Raw genomic sequence first — 22045 nt, forward strand, 5'->3', positions numbered from 1 at the left:
CAATGGCAGTGCCTCTATCCCCAGTTGTCTCCAAAAGGGTTTCTGCGGGACTGTCCTATTCTAAGAGGGTGGGAGAGGAAGCAGATTAAGGTTGAGCTCAGGGACAAGAAAGCAAAAGGAAAAGAGGGATGGGAGAAGAGAAGAAAGAAAACAGGAAGAGGCCAGCTCAGGCAGAGAAGAGATGCAAACAGAGCAGAATTAATATATTCCCATCTATTTAGGTCCCCAATTAACTACATCCAATATGTTTCCCCACCCCTCCTTTTCCTTGTCATTTTCCTTGTGTCCTGTATCTTAAAACAACAGGGGCTATTTAATTATTGAGTGGCTTTACAGAAGGCTGTGGACTGTTTTTTGGCAAAAACCGGCAAAATCAAGCCACTCAGCACCAAAACTTCTGATAGGTTGTGGCCTCTTGTGTGCTCTTAAGCTCCATCTTATTTTCCTACCTGCATTTCTCCAGTAGATTGGGGGGGGGGGAGAAGGAGGAGCCCCGATCCCTTCCATTCAAGTCATCCCAGGCTTGTCTCACATGACCTCAATGTTCATAGGTCAGCAGCAGAACCCTCTGCTGCCTGCTGGGCCTTTCCCTTTCCTAAAGACTGACCTGGTGGGGTAGTCTGTGGCACTCAAATTGATGAAATAGTCCCAGGCCCAGTCTGTCACCTCCAGCAGGTCCTTCATGCTGCGCAGGTACATCTTCAGCAAGCTGGCCCCACCCCAGATTGTGACCATGCGCCAGGGGGTGACCTGGATGTTAGGATAATGCTGGGCCAGCTCTACCACTTCACGGTGCAGGTACGCAGAACGCTGCAAGGGAGATGGGAACACAGAGAGGAAATTGAATCCCAGGTCTTAGGATGTCACGAAGACCACCACGGCTCCGTTTGGCCTCTTCTTTCCTAGGAAGAACCTGGTTACACTGGTGGTAGTGCAAACCACAGGCACATAAGGAAGCTCCAGAAAGTCCTTGGACATGCCACAGAGACTTACTCACTAGTACTATAGTTTATTTTGTTGTTTTAACCACTGAGGTGATTATATTTTGTTATTGTCCTTTTGTTTTTCCAACAGTTTGTTTTAATCCTATTTATCTAAGTCACCTAGAGTTACCTTGGTATTGAGATCACTTACAAATGGATGGATGGGTGGAAATAAATAAAGAAATGCCAGTTTGGGCAAAAGTTTCACATGTCAGTTTTCATTTGCATGATGTCTGGCTTTCACATTAAAAATAAAGTTAGCAATATATTGGCAGCATCTATTTATTGTAAAAAAAAAAAAAAAGACTTCAAAACAAAATCCCACAACTACTACAAGAAGATAAGAGTTTCTGATAATCCACACAAGATTTTATATTTATCCTTTGCTTCAAAGGTTTTGTTTTGCTAACTGTGCAAACAACGGCTTCCTGCACTACCCTCATCTCTGCTTTACACTTTCAAGTTCTGCAGCCCTTCCACTGAAATTAACCTAATTAATTAGGTTAATTAACCCAATTAGCTTGAACAGCATGGTAAATACTGGTACTCTAAACCATCTGAAGTGCAAGACTCCCACTGATAATGCATTAAATCCTAGGATTTGTCTTGTGTTCCCCAAAGGTTTTCCCTGTGTCCGAACCAAACAGCCCAAACAGCGACTAGCAGGAAGCCCGGGGAAATCAGGAAACTGTATTTATCCTGGACTCTGGGCTTTGTTATTTTAAGGCATGCTTTGGCTTAAACTTGTATATTTAAACTGATGTTTTATTTCAACATACACTGCAGGGTGTCTTCGAGGTTTTTGCCAAAGCAGTTAACCAGCATCTGGGCTGTTGTACTATTACAGAGAGCAGGTGGAGGCTTCCATGAGTTTCCTTTAAAATAGAGAAACTCATAAAGACCACTACCTAGATCAATGTTTCTTAACCTTAGCAACTTTAAGATGCATGGACTTCAACTCCCAGAATTCCCCAGCCAGCATGCTGGCTAGGGAATTCTGGGAGTTGGTCCACACATCTTAAAATTGCTGAGGTTGAGAAACACTGACCTAGATGATAGGCCCCCATCCATCCCCATCCACCTTTTAGTTTTCTCTGTGTAGGGATCTTTTTTTCTCCTGTGAAGGAGACAACCTGATGTCTTGCAGCCCAGAACAGATGTACTTCTGAATGTGTTGCTTGTATGACGAGCTCTCAGTTCTATTCTGATCCTCAGAGGTCCAGCAATGCTGACTGAGCTTAGTGGCCAGTTAGTGTTTGTGGATTTCCATCAGGGCCGCAAATTCTTCCATTCCCCCAAATCCACATTTGCAGAAAACTTTACAGAGGGGAAAAGAATGTTTCCTCTCGACTGTATTCCCCTACATTTTCACTTGAGATCCAATCAGCAAGGCTAATGAAAAGCTCTGGGGAATCAGTATAAAAATAAACATATAAATAAGAACAAGGTAGCGTTAAAAGCCTCCTTTGGGATGCCTTGAAATAAAAATGCCCAGTACCCCACAAATAAGTTATTTTGTTCACTGAATGAGCCTTTTTCTATTGACCTTTGCAACAGAATTCTCCCACAAATAAGTTGTTTTGTTCACTGAATGAGGCTTTGACTTTTGCAACAGAATTCTGGGGGTTTCAAGACAATATAGGGAACAAAGTAGCTGGAGTGTGGAGGAAAGAAAAACACCCTACTGACCCTGAAAGCTGGCTTTATCCAGGTGCACAAGGACTGCCTACCAATGGGGAATTTTACGAACTCTCATCAGGGACCTAAAGGCTCATCAGAGGACAGTGAAAGTTGTAGCTTTAAACTACTGTACATACTGAATAGGAAAAGAAATGGAATGACCCAAGTCCCCTCTTCAGGATACAGTATAAAAGAAAGCTTTCCTTCTGGACCCAGGGCCCGTGCTGTTTTCCTTTTTAAAAAGGGTCTCCAAGGACCTCAGGGGTTATTGCCAGTGCATCAGGACACCCATGAAGTAGGTAGGACCAAAATCTTTGACTGGATTTTGGCTAGTTACAACAAGACATAAGGGGTAAAGTGGACATCAGTTTGCCCCTGGATATTAGTGCCAACCCACCTTGTGGGTGACAGATGGCTTGGGACAGGGATCTTGTGTCAGTCTTTCCGGAAGAAAGTAGAACCATCAGGTCTGCTTCATCCTATCATTCTTTTATTCATAAATGAATCCTGACTGTACATGTAGGGAGGAAATGAGTAAGCAAATATCCCCTCTTCTTATATACCGCATACCACACAGATAAGCAGGAAATGAGATCTTCATATCTGGTATAGCAGAGGCTAGAAGCAGAGACAGCTGTTCTGAATAGCATGGTCAAGAGATCTGTGGACCCTTGGCTCATTTTATCTCCCCACTCCCCTCTTAAAATTTACATACCTTGTCCACATGTATGTAAAAGAAATGCTGCTGGTGATACACAGCCTTGATGAGGCGCTTCAACTGGCGAATTGCTCGCCCATGAACCACAAGCATGTATGCAATTCGAACTGGCTTGTTCACAGAGGCCTGGACCATTCTGCTCTCATCCCATTGGATCACAGGACTAACTTTCCCTGCAAGATTAAAAGGGATTACATCAAGGATCAGCATGGTCTGGACAGAAAAGGAAGGGAGCCACTGAACAAGCTCCTTAGGCCAAGTGACCTTTAGATTACAAGCCAAACTTGTCCCAATCCCACACACACAATATGGAACAGCCAGCACAAATGGCACCTTCCTATTTTGATCCAACCTGAAGCTTCAGGGAAGATTCTGCAGTGCTAGAACCGCCAAGAGAGGCAAGCTAAGGCCATATTCTTAATGTACCATTACCCCTCTCTGTCTAGCTGGTGTGAGGATATCCCCGTCACCCAGGTGGCTAAGCCACCACACTTCCAAGCAGGAGCTTCCTGAGAGTGGCACACTCTTGCTCACCAAGTCAAGAAGATTCCCCCTAGTAGCTCACTTTTCAGGTAAAAAAGCCTTTATTGAAAGTAGAAATGGGAAAACAAAAGGAGAAAGGAGGAACCTAGTGGGGCCGGAAGAAAGGAGCTAAAAAGAAAGAATGCTCCTGAGACCCTGATTAAATGTTCCAACTGGGGAACTGCAGGGAAGCAAAGAATAATCCTTCAGTTCAGGAACTCAATTTGTCTCTAAGGTATAGGTAAATGTTTTTGCCAAGAATCTGTGATTAGATCTTTGATTTACTGTAATGTGTGTGCTCGTTACAATCTTTGCGATAACTACTGTCCTGTCTCTGAGGATTACTGTATCTGTGCAAGCCCAGTTATTACACCCTGGGCTCTTTCGGCAGCACAGCCCTTACACCTTGGATCTCTCCCAACGTTATATCTGCTGTGACAGCTTTTTATGGGCGATTCCCGTCTTTATTTTTAGCAGCCCTCTATTTTTATCTCTTTTGTCATGGAATGTTTTACTACATAAAGTTAAAAAGCGAGGTTTGCATTTCCTTTGTTCTTATTCTTAATAAAGTTGATTTTAAATTATACTTTGTACTTTTGATCCAACTGCCATAGGAGAAGAGTGATTTCCTCAGTTGCACGTCAGCCAAAAGGGGGCTACAGAATGTATTTCATTTACATCATTCCTTGCCCCCCATCTTTTTACCTTTGTATTTGCCGGTCATGCGCCTAGGCCATGGGATCCCTATCATTCTCACAGGCCAGGATTAAAAGAAGGAAAATTAGGTAAAGTCATCCACCAAAAAGATAAGTGACTGCAGAAGTAATGATCAAACAGCTACATCAAGGCAGGAAGGCAGGGCGGGGATTTCTGGGGTGAGAGGATTAAGTCCTCCCATCTCTCACCCTAAAGGCTCAACTCTGCTGCTACATCAGTCCATACATGTTTGTAGATCCTATGAGCATGGGTTCAAAAATGTAATGGGCCCCATGAAACTCAGAGCCCAGGATGAGGTCAAGCATGATTGTCCAGATATGTGCAAGATTCAACATTTTGGGCTCAGAAGTTGTCACTTTGCTGCAGATGTTTTTATTTTTTTTATTTTTGCCAAGTGTAAAGTTTAGGGAGCACTGCTTTCAATTTTTAATGACAAAATTTGGGGAGTTGAGCCCTTATATCATTGCAGATGCCAGACCTTAAGGAAACAGGACTGTTCATCCTTCCAGCAAGAGGTCTGAGAATAGGATGTCTCACAGCAGTTACTATGCACTGGAAAAAGTGGGGAAAGGGGAAAGGAAGTCCTGTTGCACAAAAACATTCTGGTTTGCCTTGGTCTCACACCTTGGGTTGACCAACATCTGAACTGTTCCTAGCAGAAATGGAAAACCTTCAACCTAATTTCAAAAGCCTCTGCAAGCAATTCCTTTACACCTTCAACAAGATCTATCTGTCCCTCTTCTCAGAAGCGTGCTAGATGAGGTGGCAGAAAGACCAATGGCAAGAACGAGTGTGAGTGTGTGTGTGTGAGAGAGAGAGAGAGAGAGAGAGAGAGAGAGAGAATATGACTCTGCCAATGACCTATCTCAACACTGGCTTTTCCCCACATACCACCAGTTTCCCCAGAAAGATGAGCTTTCCTGATTAAAAGTCCTGCAACAGCCAGACTGTCCCTTTTTTCCTTTCCACCCCCTTGGCTAGTTGGCAACCTCTCAGGTGCTGAAGTAATACCAGTGGACCAACCTCATTACAAGTAAGATTCATTTAGTTAACAGAACAGCCTTAATTGGACAGTCTGTGCCTCCTTTAATCAAGGAGTTTGTTACAGGTTATTATGCTGGTGGCCACAGCTCCGTGACCCAGCAGATGTTCTGCACGCAAAAGGTCTGCACTCCAAGGCAAAGCCTTGGCAGCGTGAGGTGAAGGTTCCCAATCAGCAAGGCTGGGACAGCACTGTGGTTTGGCATCCCAGGAGTCACAACTCACGGGCTGGTGAACGGGCATAAGCCAAGGGGCAGCCACATTCCTAAATCGCGCACACGCAAAGGATAACTGTCCCTGTCCAGAGACAAGGGGTCACACACTCTCAATAGCATCACTCAGTTCATGGGGGACGATTCCCCAAGGTCCTCCCATTCTCACCTGAGAGCTGACACTGCCGGGGTACTGACCATGGCATCAGGTTCCCGGCTTGGTGCAGGCACACCACATTGGCAATCTCCTGCTGACACTGCTTACTGCTAGCTCTGGCTAAGGCAGACAGCGCATCTTTGCCTGTGATTTCACACTTGGGAGTGAAGTTGTTCTCTGTAGGCTGCGGGGCCCCTTCCACACTGCCGGTGTCTCCGTGCTGGAACATGGCCAGTTGGGCATCCCCTCTAAGCTGCGTCAGGTTCCTTCGATTGGAAGAATCCAAGTAGACTGGCAGTCTGTGGCTGGGCTCATGCTTCAGCGTGACAGCTCTCACCACTTTGGCAACCAGCGCTCCAGGACTATCCAGATGGTTCTTCCACTTTTCATGCTTTCGGTTCAGGCTGCCCCGTCGGCCCGCGGAGCTGTCCGAATCCTTGGACCCATCGCTATTTTCAAGGAGCTGGGGCTTCCTTTGCTGAATCTGCTCCAGTTCCAATCAGAGAGAGAGAATCACACACACAACAGACAGGATAGAGAAAGAATTAGGTTGAAGACTGATCACTAAGCTACTCCACGGTGTATTTTCAAGTGACAACATTATTGTATTTTTCTAAATAAAAGTTTATTTTGAAAGTTTCACAAACCTCTTGTATAATGCATCCTGTTTAGTACTGACAATGGGCCAGGAAAAATAATAGTAATCGGCACCAATATGGATTTATTAATCAAGTTTGTAGAATGACACAGGATTAAACAATATAGCATTTGCATATGTTGTCAGCCACGATCGTGTTAGGACAGCACAGTAGGGCTGGAGAAGCCCAGTTCAAATCCTCCCTTCAGCCATGAATAAATGCAGTACATACTTAGCTATTCATGACATGATCAGACAGCTCACAACTGGCATTCCACGTCTGCAATCGCTCCCTAAGGTAGGGGACTATTATCCCCATTTTACATAAAGTAAAATGAGGCAGAAAGACTATGTGGCCCTGGGCTATGCAGATAAAGGAAGATATGAAGGACAGAAGTGGATTTATAGTGAAGAAGATAAAAATGCAATGCATTTCAATGTAAATCAGTCACAGTTTTATTCACATTTGGAAAAATGTGTGTTCCTTGCATGAATAAGGCACTTACGAGACCAAATAGAACTGGGGCTACAGCCAGATACTATGCATGTTCTCTCCAAAGCAAGTCCCATTCAGTTGAATATGGCACACAAAGGATGACATTCTGATTCTAGAACATTTGTAAATGTGTTCTATCTTCCTGAACTACACAACCCTGAGAAGGTAACTATCAACCCAGGACCTGCAGAAAAACCTTCAAGCCTATCTGCTGAACCATACCAGTTCTGATAGTTCAAAATGAAAGGGTTCATCTACACACAACCACGTTGAGAGAAGAGGAAAGAATGTGGCCTTAAAAATGGTTGTCCTCAAGGATGATGCAAGTAGCATTGCTGCCTGCCTAGAATGTTTGTTTGTTCATTGTCTTTGTTGAGAATGATGCTTCCACCAGGAGGACTCCAAATCTTTTGCAACTTTGTGATTATTTTGATCTCTTTCCAAACAGGGGAAGGTGCAATCATTGACAAGGTGATGAACCTCCTGGCTGGAATCCAGCCTTTCCCCTTTGTTAGGTGCTGACAGATAGCCTCCCTCCACTTCCCTTCATTGCCCAGCCTTCTTTTCTTCCTCCTCCCACCCAGGTCCTGCAAAGCGATTTGATTCAGGTGCTGATGGGAATCTTGACTTCCTGGTAGACATGACATCAGTCTATAAGCACATGACTGAATTCCCATGAGTGAAACAAACTAACTCAGAAACAGGCTGTGCTGATGAAGTGTCAATCCTTCAGGCAGCCACAACGGAACTGTTTAGTGTCTTCCAACCAAATAGGAGGGGGCACTCTTGCAGGGGTCCAACTGGAGCTTCTGAAGGCTACTCCTCCATGCACTCTAGAAGGCTAACATGGGAGTATTTTTTCCATTTTCCATAGAAAACAAACAACACTTTTCTGCTGGATCACCTTGATCCAGCTTCAGCTTGCCTCAGCAGTTGGCTAGCACTAAGATGGACATCAAAGCAAGGAGGCTGTGTGGATAAGATGGACTAAGGATAACAAACTCTTTCCAATGATGCATTCATCCAAAATTACGTGTCCTGACAATTTTCATTCAAAGGTTCTTCAGAGGCTGAAAGTATAGAGCCCTTGTTTTTTGCAGTGCTCATTTTCCATGCTTTATTTTACTGGAGTCTCTAGACAAACCGTTTCTCATTTTTTTCCTTAACATCCTTTTGGAAAAATCTAAACTCTCAAAAGTACACTCATTAAATAAATTGATGGCCCCACAGGTCCAATGTATACTATTCAATTTAACTGTGAATTGACACTGATTCATAGCATAGATCTGTCTTTTCCAATCTGCTGCAATTGGCTTTGTTGTTATTGTTATGATCCTTCAAGTCAACCCTGACTCCTGATGACTATGTGGAAAGTCCATGCAGTTTTCTTGGCAACATTTTGGAAGTAGTTTGCTAGTACCTTCTTCCTAGGGTTAAGAGACAGTGACTGATCCAAAGTCACTGTCTTTTGTGCCTAATGGAGGACTAGAAAATCAGGTCTCCTTGACCAGTGTGTTTAACCACACCAACTGATTCTCTCAAAGCAATTGACCTTGCTGATTTGATGGGACTTATATTCTCTACATAACTGGAAGGTACCAGATGAGGGAAGGCTGGCTTAGATATGAAGGACAGAAGTGGATTTATAGTGAAGAAGATAAAAATGCAATGCATTTCAATGTAAATCAGTCACAGTTTTATTCACATTTGGAAAAATGTGTGTTCCTTGCATGAATAAGGCACTTACGAGACCAAATAGAACTGGGGCTACAGCCAGATACTATGCATGTTCTCTCCAAAGCAAGTCCCATTCAGTTGAATATGGCACACAAAGGATGACATTCTGATTCTAGAACATTTGTAAATGTGTTCTATCTTCCTGAACTACACAACCCATTAACCTGCGTAATGGTATGCAGACATCACTTTGGGAGACAGGAGGAAGAGCTGCAGCCTAGACAATGGTATGATAAACGAAATTTGTGTCTGAAAGAGGAGGGATGGTGAAAATGTCACAGAAGGGACCCTCCTTGGTTTTTGGGAGAGTAAAAGTGAAGGAAGGGAGGAGTACTTTCAGATTTACAAGATTTTGTTAATGCAACCTTACAATAAAGATAGAGCTAGTAATCATAGTTGTGATTCTTGTCTGGACTACCTTGAAGAGCTAACAACCTGTCAATGCATTCCTTCTTTTGGTCAGATGCCCTATTCTCATATAATTTTAAACTGGTTCAATGTAATCTTCTACCTGATCTACCTTTATTATTTCTATTGTTGTACCTGTGTCCTTCTTTCCGCTTTTGTTATATTAGAATTAACAAAGGTCACAAAGAATAGCCCCCAGAAGCCTAAATTAGTTCTTTTTTTTAGCATGTGTGTGCCTTCAAGTCAACTTTGAATCCTGATGACTGCCTGGATAAGTCCATGCAGTGTTCATGGCAACATTGTTAGAAGTGTTTTACCACTGCCTCCTTCCTAAGTCTGAGAAAGAGTGACTGGCCCAATGTCACCTGACTTCTTTGGGCCTAAGGCAGGTCTCTCAGTGTCTAGGCCACTGCCTTTAACTGCTACAACAAACTGGTTCTCAAATTAGTTCTAGGGCTCCACAAAGCATTTAGCAAGTACTTTGGTGGCAATCTAACCCAACATGTCTTCTATGCAACCCCCTGAATACTTTGCACAGTCCTAACCAGTACTTTTGAAATAGACAGCCTCATGATTTGGTACGACGACTGAATTGATTGGATAATGTCTATTGCAAAAATCCTCCTACCTCACTCCCCATCCTACATCACTGCCTATATTCAGAATAGTTCGGGGATCATTTTCAGGTGTTTTTATTGTCAGTTTATCAACAATTGACAATTGGAATCTACAAAAAAAGAGTGCTCTTGTTCAAAGTCTTCTAGTTTCCTTGGTCCCTTCTCCCTCATTCTGCTTTTCATTCCCATCCTACAGTAGCTACTCAGTCATCCTTAAGTTGCTTGGTTTATTTTTCTCTCCTTCCCTGTCCTGCAAATATTTTTCCTACTTCTGCAATCATTCCCTGGAGCATGGTGATATATCCCTCTTATTTCTCAGTGGCCCCATTTTGGCTACAATCTTGTTGGCGCTCATCAGCTGACTTTGCTATTAGAAAGAAAGATGATTAGATTGAATTCATTTTAGATAACAACTGACTGCAAAGCTTTTCATACAGTCCCTCCCACTCAATGTTTTTTTTAAGTGTGTGAGAAGATAGCTCCTTATGCTTATAACTCTGAGAGCTTGTACAAAGGGAAAAAGAAAAGTATGTTGCTCCCCAAAAGTGACATTCCACCATTTCCATAACATTTTTCACAATTTGTTTTTAATTTGGGCTGCATGAGGTTCTCCTTATCCAGCAAATTGGGGAGGAAGGGGGAGGAGCAGGATGTTCACACAAAGCTCTCTTCAACCACAAGAGTACCTTCCTCACATTGAAACTGACTGAATCTGAAGCAGTTGGAAGGCTGATCTATAACTAAATGCACTACTCCATTAAGGGACACAGAGACAGTTATGGAATTGTGCTAGGAAAAAAAAAAGGCTTTCCACTCCCCATGTCAACCTTCTTTGGCACTGTTTTTGTAGGCTAAGCATTTAGTGTTGGTACACTAAGTTACTATAGTGAAAAGGATGGGCTGGGAATAAGTCAAACTCTCTTTGCTTGACAGTAAGGATTTGTATCATCTGAATGGCTTCCTACAAATACATTATCCAGTTTCAGTCAGACAATGAGAAGCAGTTCTGCACCTTTCCCTCAACCTGGTGTCCCTTTAGGTGTATTTGGATGCACCTCCCAGAACTGCCAACTACTAACGTCCATGAGATTCCTGATCTCAGTATGCCTAGAACACGCCAAGGAGAGAAAAGCTCTCGTACCATTTCCCTGGTCTTTCTCAGTTTGAGCAAGACCAGACTTGCATGTAACTGAAGGGACAAAGTTACCCAACTGGATTAGCCATATTTTTGGGAAACGTTAGCATCCTGGAACAAGTTTAGATATAAAAGGAGTGTGTCAAAAAACTGCTCACTTGACACATTCCTGTATAGACATGGGCACCCATCTTTACACAGGAACTGAAATATAATCTCCTTTACTATACACCATAGAGGTTATTAGAAGTCATTATTACCTTACTTGATGTCCCCTCAAGGGAAAGTGTTTTGCTTGAGAAAGACTGTTGAAGAAGGCGTATCTACGCCTACTATACTGTGGTCTTCTAATCCCTCCCAGTATTTGCCCCTTTTCAAGCCAATTACTTAATTACTGGCAACATAAAGTTATGCTGGAGCTTGTTATTACAATAATCTAAAGCTATTACCCTGTGTATAGGTATAAGTATAAAAACCAAGGAAGAAGGTATCAGCAAACAAGTCAACCTGCTCAAGAAGTCAAAAAGAGGACTCACATTCTAACTTTTCTATTTTAACCCTCCAGCGATGGCTGGATGTAGGTTAGTTCTAAAGATTTTTGAATTACAAGGTTAAAAATCAACATCCATATACTCACCACGATATAGGACTCACAAGTGACCATTTCTGATCCCACCACCATCACGACCATACACAGACTAATGGAAAAGTGTCCTTTTTTCTTAAAGTTAGCTTGCAGAGTTAGGGCCAGTTATGCATAAAACAATTTTGAAGCTGCCCCTTCCAAGAGGAGAGCTGGAAGGGGAATGCAGAACCGGAAAAGATGGCATTATTTCTTAAAATACCCATTTTAACTACATGCTTGTCCACCTGGAAGAAAACGCCTTATTGTCTCTTGTCCCAGCACACACAATTGATATGACAAATCCACTCTACACACATTCTATCTCCTAGGATATGACTCATCTACTGTATTTTTGTGGCAACCCTGGGTTCAGCTTTAAATTTATAGTTTGCATTTCAAAAATATCCAAAGGATTACATCTGATTGAAGCGAAATTGATTTGCTAAAAAAAAAATCATCCTAGCAAAAGGGAAGGAAAAATAATTAAATCTTAAATACAGATAAACTCCAGTCATAAGAACTATACAGCAACCCACAAAATCTGAAAATTAAAAAGTCATATTATCTTCTCACTTAGGTATGAAAGACTAGTCTTCCTCTATCTTGATCTCTCCTTCTGGCTGTGGAATTCTGGGATATGAAGTCCATGCATCTGGGCGACATGGAGATTGGCCAGGACTCCACTACCTATTGATACTGACTCAAGCCAGTCACTCTGCATCTATTACTTAGTAGATTCTATAACTATGAAATTCTTATCTACTAAGTGATAGATGCAGAGTCTACTCTACAAAGAAGCACAGCTAGGGTATTAAGTCCATTAGTTGATCTTCACTATTATAGTGTAAGAAAACAATCACACAATAACTTGGTGTTGGGCTTGAACCCTGATAATTTGAAATTACATTGAAGTATTCACTTGTATAGCAGTGCATGTGAAGCCTTCCCCACTACAGACGTGCTGTTGTACTCATGGACAACCAACTGCTCTTGTCAGGCCTAGCCCAAGGAACTCCAAGAGACTATGCCAATTCAGTCCAGCTATGTTTATTAGCTACAACCTCTAGCAAGAATCTTCCCAGACTAAAAACCCCAGTTCCCAAAGTCCTCCAGCCACAACAGTGTGAATTCCTCAGGGAGGTGCCAGTCTCATCCTCTTGTTCCTCTCACACGGTTCTGGTGAGGTAAGAAAATGTTTATCTCCCTGAGCCTGGCCTTCATAATTTCATTCCATCACAGCTCTTCACTGATGTCACAGTGTGACTTATAGTGTGGAAAGTGCTCGCTATTGTTCCTGGGTTGAGTTCTACAATTATTATTTAGCTTTGCTGTTTGAACAAGGCTGGTTACAGATCTAACCAAGATAAAATATGGAAGGATGGAAATAAATGCCAACCAAATGAGATATACGTGATGCACAAGTGGCACTTCTGATCGACTGAAAACAATGTACTAGAAGCCAAACTGGGCCTTTTTTTAGCATTTGCACTAACTAGCCTTTCTGATTTTTACACATACCATATTTTTAACGTATCAGTGATCAAACTGATCCACCTTACCCTACAGAGGGTTTTTTTCCCTTTAAATCAGCAGTTCTGTTTTCTGAACAAGCTAAACAAAAGCAAAGATCAAAAACTTCCTCAGGTTTCTACTTCAAATGTGCATCCCAGAGAGATGCCAGAACAGACAGAGATAACAGTTCATTAGTCACCAGCCGGAGCCATCTGTTCCAGGATTTGCAAGCCTTCATCAACAGATTTGCAAGCCTGTTTTCTCCATTCAGGAGGTGGAAGCCAAAGAAGGAGAGAGGCAAACACCAGAAGTTTTGCTTCCTGTTCAGATCCACACATCCTGGCAGGATGAGCCCAGGCATCCTTGCTAGGAAGGAGAGACTTTTTTGGAAAGGAAGGAACTCTGTTTACCTTTCAGGCCGGACAAGCAAGGACCACATGTCTTGCAGCCTGCAGCACAGAATGCAATTACTTCCATTGCTCTCTAAAACAAAATCATGTTATTTAAAGATTTGAATTCCAAGGGTAAAAGCTTCCTCTCCTACATTCTCCTCTACCTTCCTGTGATCAAGCCCATGGCATCTTCTTTTCAAAGAAAAGTTCTCTTCCACATCAGCCCTCAATGCGGAGCACCAACAGACAAGGTGAGGAAGGGCGAGCTATAAAAACACCTGTTTGTGGCTCTTCCTGCTCCTCTTGCATCATGTGCCCTGCGAAGCATTAACGCGAGGCCTTCCAAATATTGCCTCCAGACACAGCTGCAAGCAGACCTTTCCCCCCCAAAGGAGCTCTTCAGGTGGACCATGACTGGCAAAAGCACCTCCCTCCAGGTTCTACTCCTGCCACCAGCTGCCAGTTAAGGAACTCTGTGGATCCTAATTGCTGCATACCGTAATGCCAAAGCAATCTCTTCCGCTTTAGTCATGAAGGAAAGGAAATACATTGCTCTCAACGTCTGCAGACTTCTGGGCTGAAGCTGCCTCAGTCCAGATTAAATCCCACCCCACCCCACCCCACCCCCCTGCTTGCCCTTTTGCTTCACCTCCACCCAGTACACCAAAGGGGCAGCCATATAGTCTTCAAAAGCAAAAGGAACAGAGCATCTGATACAACCTCAAGGCATCCAGAGCCTCTTATCTTTGCAGACAACACAGAAGATGTTATTACTTGTGCCCAGCTGGTTCTCATGGCTCTGCTTTACCATCTGTCACAGCTCAAATTCCTATACCTGAAGAACAGGTGGACTGTGGGTTTACTTGGCCATTCATTAAGAGACAGGTTTCTTAGTAAAGCATAAGGTGATACTTTTTACCCTACAGCATTTTACTGCTTTTCCAGCTTTTTGCATACAACAACATACAGTGATACTTTTTATAATACTCAAGTCACTTGACTGGGGGCAGGGGAGAACAAGAGGGTGTAGCATCTAAGACAAATACAAGGAGAATGACAGTAATTTAAAACATAACCAAGAAATTATGGCTTATACCACCTTACTACTAAGAAACTCAATTTTTTACCGTTTCATTCCTTGGCTCATAACCAAAAAGGCACCTCCCCCTTTCCTCTTTTGTTTGTACAATTAGTAACTTGAGGGATGCAACATAAATGATCTGGGGCTTTAAACTCTACGTCAGAAACCTTCCAGACCCATGCTGTAAGCAATAAGTTTTGTAGCTATTACTTTTGCTCTGTTATGTTCTACCCAACTCATTTGTGGTCAGTCCCACTCCCCGTGCTGCAAAGAACATGTCTTCGCATACTCCTGCTGCTGTCCAGAGCCAGGTGTTGACCTATTTGTATATAAACAGAAGCAGCTGAAAATTAAGATCTATCATGCAATAGCCATTGTTGGGACAAATAGTACATGGTCTTTTGATCCCCTTCCATGCTTTATTTTAAATGAACTCTTATTGAGATCTAAGAACAATCAAATACCACTGATAATGAAATGATTTATTCTATCCTATCCACAACTTTTAGGATACAGGGCTTTAAGGATACTTTGAACAACTCATCCAGTCATCAACAGATTCATTCAGATATTATTTTGGGTTTTTGTGGTTTCCACATAAAATGTACCTGGGTTTGCCAGAAGAGAAATTGAAGCATGTATAAAAAGAAGGTTTTGTGCATGAAAGCAGCACAGACCAATCCAGACCTGAAGCAGGAATCCTGAGATCGGCTACTATATATCAGCTGGAGCCTAAAGTTTAGCAAGGAAGTGCAGAAAGCTGGGCTTCTAGAATTTATATTTATTTCCACAGAGATGTCATACTACCTAAGAATTGTTATTTCCTTCTCTGGTTATTCCCTTCTGTGTCTGAAAGGAGGTCTCCATATACAGAACCCACCTCGGACATTTATTGATTGATTGATCATATTTATATAGCCACTCATCTCACAAAAGGGTGACTCTGGGTGGCGTACAACACAATTAAGTCATTCCCACCCCAGCCATCACGTTTCTCTCTCAAGCTTCAATTCCCCACCTGCAAAACACTGGGAAAAATAAAGGAGGCATACAAAATGTGACTGTTCCACATCCTAGCCACCCCAAAATCTGGAGAACCTTCCCTGATTTCTGAAGCATTAGCAATTTTTATTCTCAGTCATGAATGCTAGGGAAAAAGGGATTTCTCTGAGTCACAGATTATGTTCAGAAAGAGCACATAAGCTGCTTTTGTTGAGTTACAGACTGGATGAGAAGTTATCCAAATTCTAAGTAGAAATGTAAGGGTCTAGAAAAACCTTTTTCGGGGGGGGGGGTTTACTCAAACTGTATGAAATGAAGAACAGCATTCTTCACCATTACATAAATAATGATAATCCCTGCATGTTTTGGCAGGCACTCACACACACCACACAAATCTAAGAAGAATTTTGGTACTTAGTAAATGTAGTACTTTAGAAATTCCTTCCTGCTGTCTTCTAGATTCTGTAATTTAGTTTGGAGATACCAGAAGCAAGTATTCCAGGTCAGCTGAATATTGTACTGCCCCAAATATGTGAACTAGAATACCTAATGAAATATTATCTTTTAGGGTTTTTTTGATTGATAGATAGACAGACAGACAGACAATCAATCAATATAGAGGTGTTGAGATATCTTGTTTAGATTTAATTGCTCCCCCCCCCCTTTTTGGAATCATTTCAACATTTCAAGTTGTAAAGTTAATGCAATAGTCTAATTTCCTTTTAGGAGATATTCGCATATAAATAAAATTAGCATTAAGTATTCATAGACGTGTTTCTTATCTCTCCAATTTGAACTCTCAGTGAATGATTTAGATGAAACAAACAATGCAACCAAGAGAAGCTTCAAGCATCTGAGGACCCCACAGCTGGAATACATGTTTACTTTGAAGTGCTGCATGAATTTAAAGGACTTTACTTCTTGAATGTATGCTTTAGAATGAAGCCTGTTTATATTCTATTTCATGTTGCTTTTGGAAAGAGCACCCTCTTATTTCAACAATGGGACTATGTATGCACAGGTATGCTGTCTTGGTCACTTAGAAATTATATTTTTACTTGCAGATATTACACATCCTAGTAGTTCCTCTATATGAATAATGCCCTTTTTATTGCTGCAAGCTTCTAAAATGAAGGAGAAAGCCACCCCTTACCGCTCAACACACGATGGTAAAATTTGGACTCTTGTGTATTTGCCCAATGCAACACTGGAGCAAGGATGGGAAATGTGAGGCCCCCACTCCTGAATCTTCATACCCCTTCCACCAAGACAGTAGTTTCCTGCAATTTTGAAATGGGAAAACATGAAAGCAGTGATGTAAGAGCTCTAAAATAAAAAGAAAGCCTCTAAAAACTCAGCCTCACCCATGGGACTAATGTGGCCCCACCCAAGGTATAGCCTTCAGGGCCCTCCACTGCTTTAAAGGGTTGTTCTTTTCCTCCTCTTGCCAGAATTCCATTTCTGCCCATGAACACAGCCCAAAACAGGATCCAGGCTTTCTCTTAAGCTATCCCACACAAACACTATACTTAGCAAAAGCCTTTCTTTTCAAAATAGAACCTGAAGAAATTAGGAATGGCAGTAGATTCTGAGGAAAGTTTTCTGAAAACAGAAAATCCCAAACAGCTGCTTTAAGGCTTGATTTAAACAGCCCACTTTGTAAACAATTGTCTCTTTAGGGAAGTCACACATAGCTGCAGGGAACGATTGGTGTTTTCACATATCATGAAAAGATAAAAGGTGTGTTGGGAAAAGCTGGTTTCTTCTTTATACTTAAATATCAAAATACACAAAGACTACAGCTCCAGAATCTCCATAATACAGTCAGCTGGATCTCTCCTGAAATATAGGGCCCATGTATTGGAGTTTAGGCTCGGCTGGCAACTGGCTTTTGGAGTATGACTAGGATAGTTTTTGAATTCCTCACTGTTAATTCAAACTGCACTCCTCTATTGAGTAAGTCCATTAAACTCTTGAGCAGAAGTACTTAGGACTGTAGTATCAGTTCCCTGCCTACCATCCAACAACTCCAAAATCAATAGGTTATCTTGCTTGCAATTGACTAAAATTACATGTTAGGATATAATTGGCTTAATGGATATTTTTCAGAAGAAGCAGTAAATAAACACTGGGAATTTATTTTTTGATAGAACTCCCTTAAGGAACCGTCCAATCAAAGCCTGATAAAATCATAGCAGATAAAAGGTAAGTCTCTAGTTTATTGGCATAAAAAACTGCCAAAGAAACGTACAATCATCACATTCTGCATTAATTGCATTATATGTACTGTGAATCACAGCCCTATATTGGGTTGATTAAATCTATGCCAACTTCTCTTTTTTTAGCCTGTTTTAATCTGCATGGTAATGCAGCTACTGCATTTTTCAAAAGAGTTCTGGACAGGCATATAAAGTGATCAGAGTCTAAATATAAGTCTTGGGAAAGGTGTCCTTCCACACCTTCACTGGGATGAGAAGACACATAAACCCATTCAGACAGCAAAACTAAACTATTCCACAATACAAATAAATAAAATATTGCCCCTTTCCCCTCCCCATTACCCTGGGAATAATAATATTTTATTCTTTTTCTGCTATATATAAAAAAGAGGTCTCTATACTTCAGGATTAAGCTGGTCTCTCTACTTTCCACTTCGAAATGCTTTTGTGCTGCCAAACTCCTCCATATCAAGAATTCCCTACAGCTAGAATAACTCTACACTGTGGTCTAAGACCAGTTTTACCCAGATGGGGCATATTTAAAATGCAACAGAAATATCATTAAATATAATATCCAATTTACAACAGAGAGAGGTTCCTTTAGAACAGGGTTTCTCAAACTTGGTAACTTTAAGATGCGGGGACTTCAACTCCCAGAATTCCCCAGCCAGCATGGAGTTGAAGTCCATACTAGTGAAACAAGTTCCATAAAAAGATTCCCATGGAAGGATCAATACAGAAGGATTTGTCCAACCATTTTAACAATTCCATACGGCAAACATGTTCCTTATATGGTAGACTGTTGAAAGTGCCCTCTAGCACAGCAGATGGCAAGACATCAAATTGGATCTCTAAAAAGCTTTCTAATATTTGGGCAGTGTCAAGGTTTTAAAATAACAGGCAGGCTGGATGAATTCAGAAAACATATTATGGACAGAAGTCATAGCTGTTACCCATGTTTGCTGGACTCATGAAACTATAGCCCAACACATTTGGAGGTTGCCAGGTTGAATATTACTATCCTAGCCTATTCTTCTTAAGCAACAGTCTTAGGAGAGCTTTACCATATGATTATTTGGCCCAAAGTGAATTAATTAAGGCCAGTGGAAGCACATAGTTCTCCAACACCATCTTTTCAGGCCCCAACCAATATCACTGATCTACCTTTTGTGTAATCTACCTAACTTGCTCTCTAACTGGAAGAAAGAGCCTTGTCCAGCCTTTCACTCTCCTGATGTGCTAGACTTCAACTCTCATAATCCCGAGTGATTGCCCTATTGACATGCAATTTGAAGTCAAAAACGTATGGAGAGTAACAAGTAGGGCAAAGCTGCTGATGCAGCAGGGGACAATAGTTTTCTTGAAGACTATCTGTCTGCATCCATAGACCCAGGTGGAAATCACAATGGCAGAGCTTCTTGTAAAAAAGTTTGATTTTCTATGGCTTCTTCAGTCGTGTTTAATTAGGAAGCAACAGGAGAATGCACAAGGTTAACACTCAAGCTCCTTCTAATTTAAGGTCATACTGCCAAACAATACTTTGGGTGAATGCTGTGTTTCTGAAGGTCACAGAATCTGAAGACAAGTAGCAAGAAAGCAGCCAACTGAGAATAAGGGATAAGAGAGTTGGGAGGATTTTCCCTTGGTTTTTAGAGAATGCATTCTTAAGACACCCATAACATCTGATTTTCCAAAGCAAAAAGCAAAACACAGATCTCTTCATAATTAGCCTGCCACATGTGACATCAGAGGCATGTTAACAATTCTTGTGGTAGGCACAGGAAGGACCTACTCCATCTAAACCAAACAGGCTATTTTATACACATACATAAAAATAGTACAAGTATCTCAAGTTATAACTTGGATATGCTACATCCAGTACAGTTTTGAAAAAAAACTGCACAAATATGTTAAGAAAATCTGGAAAAAATGCAAATTCTGAACAGCAAAAATTAGGAATGAATAATGGAGAACTTCACAGCACAAAGTAATTCAAATTCTTCAGGCGCTCAAATGCCTTTACAAAGATTAAACTCCAATCATAACTACTCTACTTTATTCATACACACACATGCATGCATGCATGCTCAGATTAAGGCAGGTTGAAAATAGTGGAATGATTCAGCCTGACCAAATTTCAGAATTCTCATATGTAACAAAATGAACATTTCTAAGTTATTCCAAGTTGATGCTTCTAAATTCATGTTCAAAGGATACTTTTTCCATAAACATTTACTAAAGAAATGAAACCAAAAAAGTAATGATATACATTATTACTACTTTTGTTTGTTTCATTTCAGTGAATTTGAGCTGGCTATGCAGATCCCTGCTGTGAATTTTTCAATGTATCTTCAGAACATGAGGATATATATCCTGAGAGCGATTGAAAGAAAAATGCCAAACTAACTTTAGTCTGAAAGCTTGGGGGAGAACAATAAACATGGTAATGTAGATAGGATAAGGCATAATATCTTAGCCAAGGCCTAGCATGAATTACATCCATTTAACTTTCTTCCTACTAGAAATAATGTATACTTCCCCTCCTAGGTTACTACATTTCTACACGGCCAGTCATAGGCCTGAGTCATTAGCCTCTATCCTAAAGCTCAGGGTAAGACATCCACCCTGTAGGCCTTGCTCTCTCTCAGTAGCTCTATGAGTGTCTAGATCCAGCAGCAGTTCACCTCCTGGGGTAAGATTATGTTTGTCATGCCCAGTGGAAACAACCAAGCCAAACATTTAAAGAGATTCTTTGTATCCTACAGAATGACAAAAATAAAATCCCTATATAGACCCAGCTCACAATATAGTAGCATCACAAAGCAACTTGGAGCAATTTTGAAATGTAACCCAGTCCTAAAGTAGAGGAGGCTGCCAATTTTTCCCAGACATTCCCCATTTTTCCTGTACTGTACTTAATGATCATTTAATCCCACTTAACATGCCTTTATTCCCTCTTGATGCAACACCATCTCACATTCCACCTTTCCACATTTCACTTGCCAAACACATTTCAAATCCTCAGATTTCTAGTTCCAGAAGAAATCTGGAGCTTCATATGGCCACTCTTCCCAAAGGAAAGCTGGACTTCAAATCCCATGTTCTTAATTGCAGAACGATCCACAGGGAAACCAGCCAACTGCTCGGTAGATACTACCTGCCTCTGAGTCTAGATTGCTACCCGAAGTTTTCTCAGAGGGAGTACAAACAGCACCGTCTCTCCTCTGCAAGACCAAGCCAAGGTCTCCCTTGCACTCATTCCAAGCTCCAATTACAGGAACTTCACAACAAGGCTCCGAGGTTTTGGGAGACAGCTCCCAGTCCTCCTTCAGAGAAACAGATACAGTATGCCAATCCTTAACGCTTCGTTCACTGTATGACACTCCTCGTTCTGTTTTCAAAGGCCAGTTCCAAGATTCAGTCCTGCTTTTATCACACGAATTATCCACTCTCCAAAGTACCTGATTCTCTCCCCGCCACCCCCGGATCACAACTCGACCGTCCAGGCGGCCCTGGCTTTTCAGTCACTCTCCCAATTCCCAAGTACAATTCCCCGTGGCAAAGTACTCCGCTCCTTCCCCTCACCTCTACCCCGCTCAGTTCTTCACGCACTAGTGACGCCTGACCCTAAGGCATCAACCACCCGCACGCCTCCAAGAGCGGACGGACGCCTTTCCACTCCAGAGAGCACCATCACCCTTCCATCAGGGCTGACCCGATGCACCGCCACTAGCTACCGTCCTCCCAGCCCCAGACCAGAAAGTCCATCAGGCTGCTCTTGGCACTGATCCCGCACCGACCCTCCAGCGCCCACTTTCCCTGGCGCCAGCCTCTTCCTTTCCCCGGGGACAGCCTGCTCTCCCGCGCGATGCGATCCTTGCAGGTTCCCGCTTCTCCTTTCTGCCTTGCCCTTACCTCTCCCTGGTCGTCCTCCTCCAGGCTGCTGAAACTCCACACCACCAGGCCCTGGATGAGCAGAATGGCCAGCGCCGTGGCGATCGCCAGCTTGTACCGGCGAACCAGCTTCTGCACTCGGACACTCGCCACCATCTTCATTCCAGGCGGCGGAGAAAGGGGAGGGCGTGGGAGGAGGGCGAGGAAGAGCGGAGGGAAGAGGGCGGCAGAGTTGAGAACCCTGCAGACCGCGGGCGCGA

General features: G+C 42.3%; 1 protein-coding gene across 3 annotated transcripts in view; it reads right to left on the bottom strand.

Annotated features, from left to right (window-relative positions):
- The window catches only part of XYLT2 (xylosyltransferase 2), a 35072-nt gene extending 13027 nt beyond the window's left edge, over positions 1 to 22045 (bottom strand). For all 3 annotated transcript variants that reach the window (XM_088133294.1, XM_007434196.3, XM_088133292.1), the window contains exons 1-4: positions 21807 to 22045; positions 6043 to 6514; positions 3379 to 3554; positions 608 to 810 (exon numbers count right to left, since the gene is read on the bottom strand). In XM_088133294.1, coding sequence (XP_087989420.1) covers positions 608 to 810; positions 3379 to 3554; positions 6043 to 6514; positions 21807 to 21947 — 992 coding nt within the window. In that variant the 5' untranslated portion in view covers positions 21948 to 22045. The remainder of the gene's footprint in view (positions 1 to 607; positions 811 to 3378; positions 3555 to 6042; positions 6515 to 21806) is intronic.

Source organism: Python bivittatus, unplaced genomic scaffold (genome assembly GCF_059951505.1).
Source record: "Python bivittatus isolate LINGU-HERP-01145 unplaced genomic scaffold, Pbiv_v1 ctg000080_np1212, whole genome shotgun sequence".
Lineage (NCBI taxonomy): Eukaryota > Metazoa > Chordata > Lepidosauria > Squamata > Pythonidae > Python > Python bivittatus.